Genomic DNA, 13,257 nt, shown 5'->3' with positions numbered 1-13,257 from the left:
TCAGGCAATTAGAAAGTGGAAGGTAAGAGATGAAGGTCAGATTTAGGAGCCAGCCAGCTTGGCAGAGTCTTTGTAAAATAACAGACCCTAGACTGAGCACTGGGCTCCCTAATGAATGAGTCACTGACTGCCCTCCAGGAACATGCAGTTGAAATCTTTTGCCAGTCGTGGGAAAGATAAGTCCAGACTTTGAGGACTTACTGGGTACCACAGGCTTTTCACACAAGGGACAGATGTAGCTATTCTTGAGAATAGATGAAATCACTGAGGGAGGAATCAAGCTAGTAGAGCAAAGAACACACTTTTGGAGAATGCCTGTTTTTTTCACTCAGGTTTGGTTTATGTCAGTAGGGAATCCTGGTTAAATATAGGGCTTGGCCGTCAGACCAACCTGCTTTTAAGTTTTTTGTCACTTCATTATGTGTCCCTGGGCAAGTCACTTCAATTGTCGATGTCCAAATTTCCTATCTTTAAAATGGTGAGACTAGTGGAATCTATCACATGGCATTGTGAGGATTCAGTGAGAAAATAGGTGTAGAGTGTTTTTGCATAGAGTCTGGCATAGAACAAGTGTATGGTAAATGGTTAGCTATTATTAAGCTTCAGGCACACTGTAGCAATAACTAGTTTTTCCAGATTAGAAACATGGAAAGTAGTAGACCTTGGATTTAGAACTAGGTAATCTAACTCCAGAGCTAGTCGACTTCAGTCTAGCACTGGCCCTGGACCAAGCTCTGTTCTTGGTACATAGCTTTCAATAAATGGTAGCTATCACTTTATTTTTTCATGTGCTCCATGGGTATTGAACACATAAAAACTATATTATCCTGGAAAGCCCGGCACTAAATTTTCTGCAAAGATAACAGTCTCTCTTATGCGATTTTTGGTTCAGATAATAATATCCTGGTCTGGAGTGTGAGAGGGTCCAGGCTTTACAGCCACGTGGGCACTGCGTGGGAGCAGGGAGGCCTGCGCCGCTCCAACCGCCAGGGTGCGCTGCCCGGGAGAGTTGCACCGCCCACTCACCATCACCCCCCCAACGTGGGTCCGAATGGTTAGGCCCGCCAGGCAGGTAGTGCGCTTCCGCGGCTTTTCTCCACCCGCCTCCCTTACCCCGTTGGTAGGGGCTGCGTGTCCGGGCGGAAGTGGGGCAGGCGGGCGGGAGCGAGGCGTCGCGGTTGTATATTCATGAGGCGCGCGCAGCCCGGCATGCTAATGAGGCGGGGCGCGGCGGCTGGCTGAGGAGCTGCTGGGCGGCGGCGGCGGCGGGCTTGGAGCTGCCGGGCGGGAGCGGCGTAGGCGCGGGGTCACTAGCAGCGCGAACCTGGACATGGAGCCGCCCGGCGGGGGCCCGGGGCCCGGTCGCGGGACCCGGGACAAGAAGAAGGGCCGGAGCCCGGACGAGCTGCCTTCGGCGGGCGGCGACGGCGGCAAATCCAAGAAATTTGTGAGTGTCCCTCCCACCCGGTTCCCTCAACCTGGCCCCGTAACCGCCCTCCGGACCCCGGAGACCTCCGCAGCCGGCCCCAGGGGTGCACGGCAGTCTCTGGGGAGCCGACCCTGCGCCTCCCTTCCTCATTTTGCTCGGTCCTGGGCTCCAAAGCCCAACCTCCGACTGCTCCGGGACCTCGCGGAGCCCTGGAGTCCCAACTGGCTCTTGCCCCGGCAACCTCGGGGCTTCCTCATCCCCCAGCCCGCACGCTCTGCTCTTAGCCCCCGTAGCCCTGGCCGGTCTCGGCCCCATCTCTTCCCTCTCAGCCCCACTTCCTTTCTTCTTTCTCCGTTACCCGAACACGCCTTCTCTATCTCGATCCTGTGTGCTTTTCGGGGTCCATTATTCTCTTATTACCCTTCCCCCTGTTTTTGGTATCCTCCTGTTTGCTTCTCCATAGGTCACTTCCTTGCCCAAGATTGATCTCTTTCACCTGCTAACTTTCCTCCCGCCCAGTCTCCTCTCTGGGCCCTCAGCCCAGTGTCACCTGATAATCCTTCCCCCCAGGAATGTTACCTGACTTTGGCCCTGCCTTCCCTCCTCCCTTGGACGTTTGTCCTTGCGGCTGCAGGAATGGGTACCTGCCCAGTTACTCTGGTCATTGGGCATGACGGTAGTTGGCTTCCCAGTATTTCTTTATCCAGAGAACCTGTCCCTTTGCCCTGTTGCTTATCACTTAGCAAGGGGTTCGAACTTCTCTCCTGAATATGCCCTTCTTAGGACGGTGATCACCCTCCCCCATGGGAGGAAGTTAGACTAAAAGGCCAAGAAGTTTGTGAGTACCTAAGGGAATTGCCTTTTGTACGTTTCCCATGATAACTATCTCTTCAGCTCTTCTGCCACATCCTGTGCCCCAAGGCTACTGACAACCCTTTTCCAACCTGTAGAAGAGTCTGACTTTCATCAGGTGCCAATTCCAATCTGAAAGAATATTGATATTCGTGTAACACTGTGGTATCTCATTACCTTTGCACACACTGCATCTTCTTTTTTACTCCTCTCTCCAGGGAGTTGTTTGCTTTTTACTGTAGAAGCTTTGAAAGATAGGGGGGGCTGTCCAAGAGAGGGAGTTTTGGATCTTAATAACCGTTTGCTAGTTGTAACTGTAATGTAGTCTTCTCTCCCACGTAATTACTCTGCCACCCCAGTATCTTTTTCTACTAACCAAAAGGTCTCTAACTTTTTCCTCTTTCTTTCTCTTTTCTCTTATCCCCACCCCTTAGCGTTCGGACCCAACTCCACAAGTCTGGGAAGAAAACTGAGAAAGTGATGAAAAAGGATAATGTTGCTTTGGGACCTAGAGGGTTGGAATGTGGAGAGCACTAAACAGAATTAAAATAGTGACTCATCTCTTCCTACCTATTTCTAGCAAGACAGGTGCTTCTGGATGTCCTTTCCTGTGACTGTAGGCTGTCAGTCACTGCCTGTGTTTTTATCTGGTGAACATCTTTTTTCCCCCGGAAATGTAGGTTTAATAGTAGTGACAGTTTTCCCCCTATGGTGACCAAAGCAGTATTTCCCTGTGTTTCTTTAGGATAAGCATGAACTTCTAGTTAGGGAGATTTCCTTCTAAGCCTTAAGTTTTAAGGCCCATATTTCTTCTATTTATGTATCATTTTGTTTTGCTTTTGTTTCCATGGTTACCCTTTGACCTTCCTCACCCAAATTCCAGCTGTTTTTGCTGATTTATAGTGACCTCTGTGACTTGTAAATGTTTTTCAGGTTCTAAATGGAATTTTACATGTGCTTTTGTTTTATCTAACACTTACGTGTTTCACAGATTTGTAAATTCTACTAAGTGTGTGGGGCTGAAAGGTGAGATACCTGAGGAAATTCAACTTCTTTTCACCTGTTTTTTGGCATGTCCGTGGAGTCTTGTGTATGCTGAGTGGATTTGGCTCAGAGTCGTTGGTATTTGCTTTAGAGAGGGTACAGCTGAACCAAGTTCTCTTTTTCTTTCTGAGGTGTTGGTCTTAACTCTTAATCTGCTGAATTTTAAAAAAATATGTAGCACACACAGGTAGTGAGGAGAATTGCATTCCTGGCTAGGAATTGGAAAGTTTCCAGGAAAGTAGAGCTGCTTAACCCCTTTATTGCCAACTATACCATACCTCAAGGCTTCAGGATATTCTGTCTTTCTCATTGCTCTTTATATAAGAACTCTGTGGAAATGAGAGCCTAGGAGGAGCATTGCAATCCACTTCTCTTTGTGTCTGTGTATGTATATGGCGGTGGGTAGAGTGGGCGAGATTGCCGGTTTGCTTTTGTTACCCATGGTGTAGTTTTCTTGAACTACAGGCTAAAAGTGAACTCAAAGCCGTTTCGCTTGCTCCACCTTTTCTACAGTGTGTGTCCTCGGGAGCTACATTAAGAATGCATTTTATAAAACTGCGCTGGTTTGGACCTAGTGTGCCTGAAGGTATTTGTTTGCACCTGAGGGGTTACTAATCCCTTTAGCTGCTACATACCTTTCCAAGCTGATGCAGGTTCTAATTACAGATCAACTGATGAGAACACAGAGCTCACAAATTGCCTAAGATCTGCTCTTTACCCTTAAAGGCATCTAGTGTGGAAAGGACACAAGGAGTCTAAGTTTAAACAGTGGTAGGGCTCATCTTTTTAAAACATGTGGTTGTTCGAGATGCTAATGTGTGTGGTGAAGCCAGGCTGTCTGGTGTTCCATTCCCCTTGGTTCTTCTTGAGTCTGTCGTCTCCTGGACCATGAGCTTATCCCCTTGTCCAGTTCCTTTTGGAAGCCCTTAAGATGAAGGGAAATAAAAATGCTAAATGAACGGAGTGTTTTCTGCCTTTTCAGCAGTAATGAATGTGGGTATCAGAGAGACTGATTTCTGAAATATGTGTAAGGGGAGTAAGTATAACCAGGATGTTAGGAAGCTGCAGAGTATTCCTGCATTTTACAGACTCCATGTCTTCTCATACAATCGAGAACTGATCCATTTTAAGAAAGACTATCGCATCTTGATTCAACTAGGAGCCTAACTTCGTAAAACATGAATTTTAGTGTGGGATTAGAAATAATAGAAGATATGTAATTTTTTAAATCTTGTTTAGTTTTGGATACCTATGTAAAATTATTGCTGTGTTGCAGTTTCATGCCCTTCTAAAAGCAAAGTGAGGGACTTCCCTGGTGGCGCAGTGGTTAAGAATCCGCCTCCCAATTCAGGGGACACGGGTTTGAGCCCTGGTCCGGTAAGATCCCACATGCCATGGAGCAACTAAGCCTGTGTGCCACAGCTACTGAGCCTGCACTCTAGAGCCTGTGAGCCACAACTAGTGAGCCCGTGTGCCTAGAGCCTGTGAAGCCACCGCAATGAGAAGCCCTCGCACCACAATGAAGAGTAGCCCCCACGTGCTGCAAGTAGAGAAAGCCCGTGCGCAGCAACGAACACCCAACATAGCCAAAAATAAATACATTTATTTTTAAAATAAATAAATAAAAGCAAAGTGAGAGTGAAAGTATATTTAGTTGTAGACCCCTGTTCATCCAAAATGAAGGATGCCAGGCAGAATTTTTTTTTTTTTTTAAGATATTGGGGGTAGGAGTTTATTAGTTTATTTATTTTTGCTGTGTTGGGTCTTCGTTTCTGTGCGAGGGCTTTCTCTAGTTGTGGCAAGCGGAGGCCACTCTTCATCGCGGTGCGCGGGCCTCTCACTATCGCGGCCTCTCTTGTTGCGGAGCACAGGCTCCAGACGCGCAGGCTCAGTAGTTGTGGCTCATGGGCCCAGTTGCTCCGCGGCATGTGGGATCCTCCCAGACCAGGGCTCGAACCCGTGTCCCCTGCATTAGCAGGCAGACTCTCAACCACTGTGCCACCAGGGAAGCCCCGCCAGGCAGAATTTTAAACAAATATTAGGAAAGGTAGAGATTATGAAAGAAGTGGAGTTGTTCATGCAGATACCTGCTTTAATTTTGATCCAAAAGGTCGCTGAAAACCAAGGAGTATGCATAGAACTTTATACAAGTCATTTGTGTTTTTTGAAGTTGATAAACACAGGGATTACTTAGTTTGGAAAGAGGGAGGGGAGCCTACAGGAATGTTATTGAGAGTTTGAGATGACAGAATGATACCTTAAAAATTTGCCCTCTGCCTGCCTGGTCTTTAAAGAGACAGCACAAGGATCCACTGGATAATGTTACATTTACTTGTCTCAAAGGAAATCCTCCCTCACAGGAGGTGAAACTGAGGGAATGCCTCAATTAAAATCTCTGCCTTGAGAGAGTTGTTAAATGTTCGGATATTTTTATAAAAAGAGTTGAAATTTTTATGACCTGTAAATTGTTTATTTAAAAAGCTAAGAATATAGTAATAAGTGAGAAATGATTTAACTTTGTTGATGGACGTATGGGTCAGAATAGACTAATTTTATTTCCTGTGTGATAAAATCACCTTTTGTTATCCCCTGGGGTGTTCAGTGTATTTTATAAATGGATTACCACGTTATTCTTGGAGAGTGTTATATTTTCAGTGAAATGTAACAGAGGCTTAAAAGATAAGGTTATACCACGTATGATTTAGAAAAACAGCTTAAAATCATGTTTATTAACAAGAAATATTAGGTATTATAGAGAAACAGAGTTTGTATATGCAGGTGGTGTTTTCTCTCATTTTATGTCTCAGCTGAAATCATGACTACAAAAAGCATCCCCATATTGAAAGAAATCTTAAGTGTTTTTCTTTATTATGTTGAGCCTTCTATTCTCAATCACTTTTGTCTGAAAGCAGTAGGAAAAAATTCATCTCTTGCTAACCAGCAAAGCAGCATTGGGTGTTTGCCCCTTGTTTGGGTTAGATGAGACAATGCCAACCCTCTCCCTGTGCCTAGCTGTCTTATCATTCCCTCCCTCTTTGTTTTTACTACTGCCCTGCTGCTATAAGGACTCGTTCTAGTTCCTTGGATAGCCAGACCTTTGGGGAATCAGGAGCAGTAAAAGATGCTTATACTAAAATTTCTTAAAACCTTGAAGCTAAAATAGAAAAATAAAGAATATTTTAATCACTATGAACATATCTTACCTTATTTTCTACCTATCTTTTTTTTTTTTTAAGAAACACAGTTTTTCTAATCAAAGAACCTTTTTTAAGAAAGAGAATTACTGTAGGAAAAGGGAAATTGAGACCAGTATTTTAAGGAATTTTACCACTGATTACAGGATAACTCTGGGTGAATCATTGTTCTTTCAACTTTGAGATTCTTACTTCCATTCATTAGTAAAGCTTGCTGTGAATGGTAGTCTTAAAATTTTAGAGTTGGAAGGGACTTTAAATGTCATCAAGCCCAAACACCTCAGTGTAGCATCCCTTCTTACAGTTGTAGGTTGGAAATTGGATAAATAAATGGACGAGGCAAAAGCATAAAATTTTGGATTCTACATTTCCTTTAGTAAATTTCAGGATCTTGGAGGAAAGGGATTATATAAAAGGAAGAGATACGCTAGAAGCTATGAGACTGAAAGGGAAAAGATTGAAGAAATTGACTCTGTTGCTTGGCTCTGTGACAATTAGGGAGTGTCAATTGGTCCTTTAAATATTTGCTTAAATTTCTTCCCTCCAAGAAGGGGGATGAAACAGATAAGGGGACAAAAAAGAGAAAAATCATAAAGAACTTAATTAAGAGAAACACAGCATTCCTATATGGAAGCATTGTTATATGGAAGATGGGAAATTCCATCCTTGATTGTGGTTATAAGTGGTCTTTAGGCAGTAGCTACTTTGTCATTTTGTTAGGTAGCAGATACAGGTAGCGTTTATGGTGTCCTAGATTATTTTTCTGGATTTCTGATTCTGTGACTTATTCCCTGTTTTAGGAATAGTACTGTTTGAAAGCAATAGGATTTGCATTTTCTTTGAAGACTTAGCATACTTCAAGGATCCAACAGAGGTTGCTTTATAAACCATCTTTGATCCTAAAGGTCACAGAAAACCAAGGTAGTGGGCTTATATCTCAGATATAGCTGCCTTTTTTTGTTTAATGTTAAGTAATTAACATTAAAGTAAATCAAGTAAAAAGATAACCCACACCTGCTTTTTTTTTTTTTTTCACCTAGAGTAGCTGATACTTTATTCAGGGGTCTTCACCTGTTTGTTTTGCCACAGATCCTTTGGACATCTTTTTTCTTTAAACATCTTTATTGGTGTATAATTAACATACAATAAACTGCATATATTTAGTGCACAATTGGTGAACCCATTGCCACAGGCAAGATAACGAATATATCCATCACCCTCAACAGTTTTTTCCTGCCCCATTGTATTCTCTCCTTCTCATTCCTCCTTGTGCCCCAATCCCCAGGTAACTAACGACTGATTTGCTTTCTACAACTATAGATTAGTTTGTATTTTCTAGAAGTTTATATAAATAGACTTATACACAATATGAACCCTTTCTTTTGGCTTCTTTCAGCATAATGTATGTTAGCTATATTAATAGATCATTCTTTTTTATTGCTGAGTAATATTACATTGTATGGGCTTACTGTACTGTAATTTGTTGATGGGCATTTGGATTGTTTCCAGTTTTGGTTCTTTTTTGTTTTGCTGTGAACATTCATGTACAAGTTTTTGTCTGGACATATGCCTTCATCTCTGTTTTGTAAATACCTAGGAGTGGAATGACTAGGCTATATGGTGGGGCTATGTTTAACTTTTAAAGAAGTTGCCAAACTGCTTCCAAAGTGGTTATACCATTTTACATTCTCACAAGCAATACATGGGTTCTCGTTCCTTGTCAGCTCTTGGTATGATCAGTCTTAAATTTTAGCCATTCTAGTGGGTGTGTAGTGAGTGGACAAAGAATGTCGCTTGCCATTTCAGTAAACAAAGGATGTTGTGGCCATAAAGTCATCAGCCACTGTAGGAGTCCCTGTTGGTGCACCCTGAGGGGAATGCAGGAAGGAGAAAAACAGGTTGCCAGCCACCAAGCCATCAGTCACTGTAGCTGTCCAGACTATGCACCCTGAGGGGAATTCAGGATGGAGAAAAATGGGACACTGGCCTTAGGTAGTTAAGATGCATATCAAAGGAATGATTTCAGTAAGCCCAGACTCTTACATCTTCCCATATACAGAAAAGCACTAAAAATCATTAACTTGAGATGTCTGTTTTTTTGTGATTAGCAGTAATCTTTTGATGTTCAACTTCATGTTTTTTTTTTTTTTTTTTCCAGCAAGAATTCCCGTATATCCTGGCTCCTCTCTTAAATCTTTGGAGTAGTCCCTCAGAACTATCTGAGAGGCTGCCATCCGGTGCTTTAGTCCTCAGTAAGGCCTCTGAATAAAACATAATTTTCAACTTTTAGGTTGTGCATTTTTTTCCAGTCTACAAACAGTATCTCAGTGTGGCTTTAATTTGCATTTCCTTAATGATGTTGAGCATTTTTTCATGTGTTTATTTGCTGTATATCTTCCTTGAAGTATCTGTTCAAAAATTTTGCCCACTTAAAATTTTTTTATTACTGTCTAAATACAAATCCTTTGTTGGATATGTTTTACAGATGTTTTCTTCCTCCTGTGACTTGCCTTTTCATTTTCTTAACAGTATATTTTGAAGAACAAAAATGTTTAATTTTGATGAAGTCCATCCAATTAATTGTTTTTGCTTTTTGTATCATATTTCAAAAATCTTTGCTAAAATCATAGTTACTAAGATTTTTCTCCTAAAAGTTTTATAGATTTAGCTCTTAAATTCTCCTATCACTGTGGAAATGTCAGTTATATTCCACATGTTCTCTTTGGGGTATTAATTTTCACCTGTAGACAAGACAGACCATTTCTGATACTCTTGGAATTGGGGACCTTTGAGTTTCTATTTATAGTGAAAGCATTTTCATCTCTTATGTGATGTTAGAAACCTTTTGTTTTCCTGTGCTCAGTGTGTTACAGGTTGTATAATGCCAATCTTCCTATCTATAGATATTAACGAGTGCTCATCATCTTTATAGATAGGAAGATTACTTCATTGCAGACTGGAAGGACAGGGAGTAATAATAACTGTAACAGTAATAATAGCACTTGTTTGTTGCATACTTGCTATAGCCCTAGAGCTGCACTGAACAGCTCTAGATATAAAATAGGTACTATTGTTATTCCTGCTTTCTAGGTAATTAAACTGAAACTCAGTGAGATCAGCAACATGCTTTAGGTCATAGAACTGGAATTCAAACCTAGGTCTGGCTGATTTAAACACACACACACACACACACACAGCCATCTTCTTGTTCACTGCATTGTATTGACAGTTTACAAATGTCCAGTTTTTGCACTTGTTGTATCAAAGGGTATTCACTGTTAGGAATTTCATAGAAAATTTTGATGGTATATCTTTAGAGCCCTTTGACTACTGCAGTCTATTAAAACTGGACTCTTTTTCAGTTCAGTTAGTGGGAAAAGAAGTGTTGGGTCTAGATGAACAAAGTGCAGTGGCTAAATGCCTGACTGCGTTTTGCATTTAATAATTTAGACTTTGAGACCATTGCAGGAATCTTAATTAAACCTTTCTTAGGCATGTAAAAGTAGCTGTTATAGTGCATGCAAAATCTACCTTTCCCCTGGCTCATACGTTATTAAGAAGTTGTCTAAATTATTATTATTTTTTAATGTAACCTTATCTCCTTTGTAAATAGAACAGCTCTAACAGCATCACCTGGCAGGAATTTTAGTTGTTTAAATTGCTGCGAGCAGCAAGTAGTGGTGACGTATAGGAAGGAGGAAGCTGTTGCTAGACCAGCTCCATAGTTATCATTTCTATATTTTAGAATTGGCCCTGAAACAAATAAGGATTGCAAATGGTTACTAACTCTAGGGTCTCTCCTGAGTCTGGGGACTGCTGAAGTTTATTCTTTAGACCTGGCAGTTATTTGCCTGTGGTTAATAATTAAGACTTTGCCACAGAGGTCCAGGTACCTGGAACTAGGATTTTCTGTATGATTGGTGGCAAAGAGTAGAGAATAGAGTTTCTCTTGTTTGTGTGAATCTACCCTAGATCCAAAAGGCTGAAGATCAAGAGCCATGTTTTTGACCTATCAGGTTCAGTCCATGCTTTTTAAGAGATTGTAATCTCAGCCGTGTCTGTAGAAGAATAGGTAGGAAAAGCTTAAAAGCCATGAGCATAGACTTCAAAAGCTGTAGAAATTCAGAGAATTTAAGGAATTATGTGGAAACATTACTGAGCTGAGAGTCAGAAGACCTGTTTCAGAATCATAGAATGCTGAAGGTGAAAAGGATGCTGAAAGTTATTTAATTCAAATCCTTTATTTTATAGATGAAGGAATGTGGGCCTAGAGAAGTGATCTGTCCAAGTTTACAACTAGACCTAGGACTAGAACCCCCATCTCTCACTCTTACTGAAATATTCTTCCCATATATTGCTACTTAGTTTGACTTTGCTACTAATTAACTGTGTGAACTCTGGGCAAGTCACTCTTCTTTCTTGGTCTTTCCTCGTAAAATGAGAGAGTTAGCATGAATGATTTCAAAGGTCTATACTAATGTCCCAAATTCTACATAAATGATCTAGAATACAATTGTGGGCAATGCTAGTTAGCCTCATGGAAGATGAAGGCCCTGGAACATGAAGGAACATGATAGGCCCTGGAAGTAAATCCAGGGATTGGTAGAGGAGAGGGGTAAGGGGTTTCGTGGGGTGGGGAACAATGTGAACAGAGGCTCAGAGGTTTGAATGTATGGCTGTAGTAAAAAGAAATGGCCCGGTTATAGCAGTCAAGAGGATCAGTGGGAGATGAATCATTTAAGAAAGCCACTTCATAGAGATTATTTTATCCCTGGGAAGGGCTTTTAGGTTCTCTTTCTGTAGAAACCCACGGAAAGCAGAATGGAAAAATTTGCATTTTGTAACATGTCATGATGCATGTTGATGCAGTTTTTGGCCTTGTGAATATGTGGTGGTGAAGAACATGAACAGATTAGTGTTAAGGTTCCAGCAAATCACTTCTGCTATCTAGATGGGAGTTTAGGTAGTTAAGTTTGTTTGATTTCCATTCCTTATCCATTGTAATAATCCATCTTCTCAGACTTTCAGTGATCATTCTAGATTTTAAAAGATGTGACTGTCTTCATCTGGATCTCAGCACTGTATAGTCAAATTGTGGGCTCAGAGACTTCCCTGGCGGTCCAGTGGTTAAGACTTCACACTTCCAATGCAAGGGGCGCAGGTTCAATCCCTGGTTGGGGAACTAGGATCCCACATGCCATGCGGTGCGGCCAAAGAAAAAAAAAGTTGTGGGCTCAGGTGGGAAATTGTGGGAATAATCTGAGCCTATCTCTGGGACCTGTTATTTTCTTCTAAACATAGTTTAGCACAGTGCAGTTATACTGGTTTTGATTGCATGCTTATTTGAAGTGTTCTTTAGTCTTTCATGAATGCACTATATATATATTATGTATATATTGTGTGTGTGTGTGTGTGTGTGTGTGTGTGTGTGTGTGTGTGTATATATATATATGTATGTATAAAGAGACAGAGAGAGAAAGACAGAATGATATCGAAATCTCTTGAGGAGGGTGGGTCTTATCTCCCATCTAGCTTGTAAGGTATCTTAAGAGTGGTGGTGTTTAGCTCATATTAGCAATAACCTGTTATGTATTTTAGTTTTACTGTGAGTCTTGTGACTCTTGGGATTACTTTCAAGTCTCTCCATTTCTGTGGTCTAATGTAGGAGATTGACGGTTTTGAAAACATTAGTCCTCTCACCAAGGTAACTGTGAGGCAAAGAGAACCACTGATATGACTATACCAGACCAGAAGAACTCTGTTGAGAAAAGATTTTTATTTTTCTCTAGAGATAGTGTCTTAGGTTTTGTCTTGTATCAATATTTAATGAAAGATCATGTCTATCGGATTTTAAATCTGCATTATTTTACATAGCACAGGGCTGCCAGCTTTTATCGTTATAAATGAGAGCAGTATTTGACCCACTGCTCTAGGGATTGATAACATACATTTAAAGTGAATAATTGCTAAGTTCCTATATTATTTGAATCAGTACCACAGTCTTTCATGGCTACAGAAAGGTTTACACAGAATATTAAATAAAGGAGACCAAGATGAGTCTTCAGGTCCTCAGGATATGTCTGGATCTCCACAGAAAATGCTGCTGGCAGTAGGATTGCCTTAGTTTTTTCTCAAAGTCACATATTTCTGTCCATAGCTATGGAGTTCCTTTGATTCCTTCATTTGGCCGTAGAAGCAAAGTAATTTTAAGGACTCTTCTAAAATTATTTCATCATGCTTTCACGGGGCCTAAAGAGATATTTTTAGTTTTGTTAGTTTTTGTGAAAGATGTGTGTCAGGCTCCCCAGGCATAGAGGTTTCTAGTGATTTCTTGATTCTGGTATTTTAAAAAGATGGGAGTTGGCCTTAGTTGGCAGCTCTTTGCATCCGCCAGGGCTTGTTCGTTACTTACTTCTAGGCCCATGGGTGACGTCTGTTTCCTGTGATTGAAACCACAAGAAGAAGTGGTGAGAAGTCTCTGTAGGATATGTCCTATCAAGCAAGCAGCAGGCATTGGGCTGCCCTCAAAAAGAGCACTAGTAACTAAGCACTGTCTTTAAGGGTCCCTGAAGAGACCCTAGAAATGATCTGACTCGGCCTCCTCATCTTAACATGAGAATGCCACTGAGGCCTAGAGGTATTAAGTTGCTCAAGGTCATGTAATTAGGTAAGCTAGCTTTTAGACTCCACTAACTGTTCATTATTCTTTCTCACATTGCATTGTCATCCCTAAATTTT

At 41.4% G+C, this 13,257-nt stretch overlaps 1 protein-coding gene across 1 annotated transcript in view; it reads left to right on the top strand.

The window, feature by feature from the left end:
- The first annotated feature begins 1,298 nt into the window (after nt 1-1,298).
- DIAPH1 (diaphanous related formin 1) overlaps nt 1,299-13,257 on the top strand; it is a 98,021-nt gene continuing 86,062 nt past the window's right edge. Inside the window, exon 1 of the mRNA XM_073802624.1 lies at nt 1,299-1,447. Within this exon, the coding sequence (XP_073658725.1) occupies nt 1,331-1,447 (117 nt within the window). The 5' untranslated portion in view covers nt 1,299-1,330. The remainder of the gene's footprint in view (nt 1,448-13,257) is intronic.

This window comes from Tursiops truncatus, chromosome 3, assembly GCF_011762595.2.
Source record: "Tursiops truncatus isolate mTurTru1 chromosome 3, mTurTru1.mat.Y, whole genome shotgun sequence".
In the NCBI taxonomy this organism is placed as follows: Eukaryota; Metazoa; Chordata; class Mammalia; order Artiodactyla; family Delphinidae; genus Tursiops; species Tursiops truncatus.
This window is presented reverse-complemented; position numbering and strand designations above follow the sequence as displayed.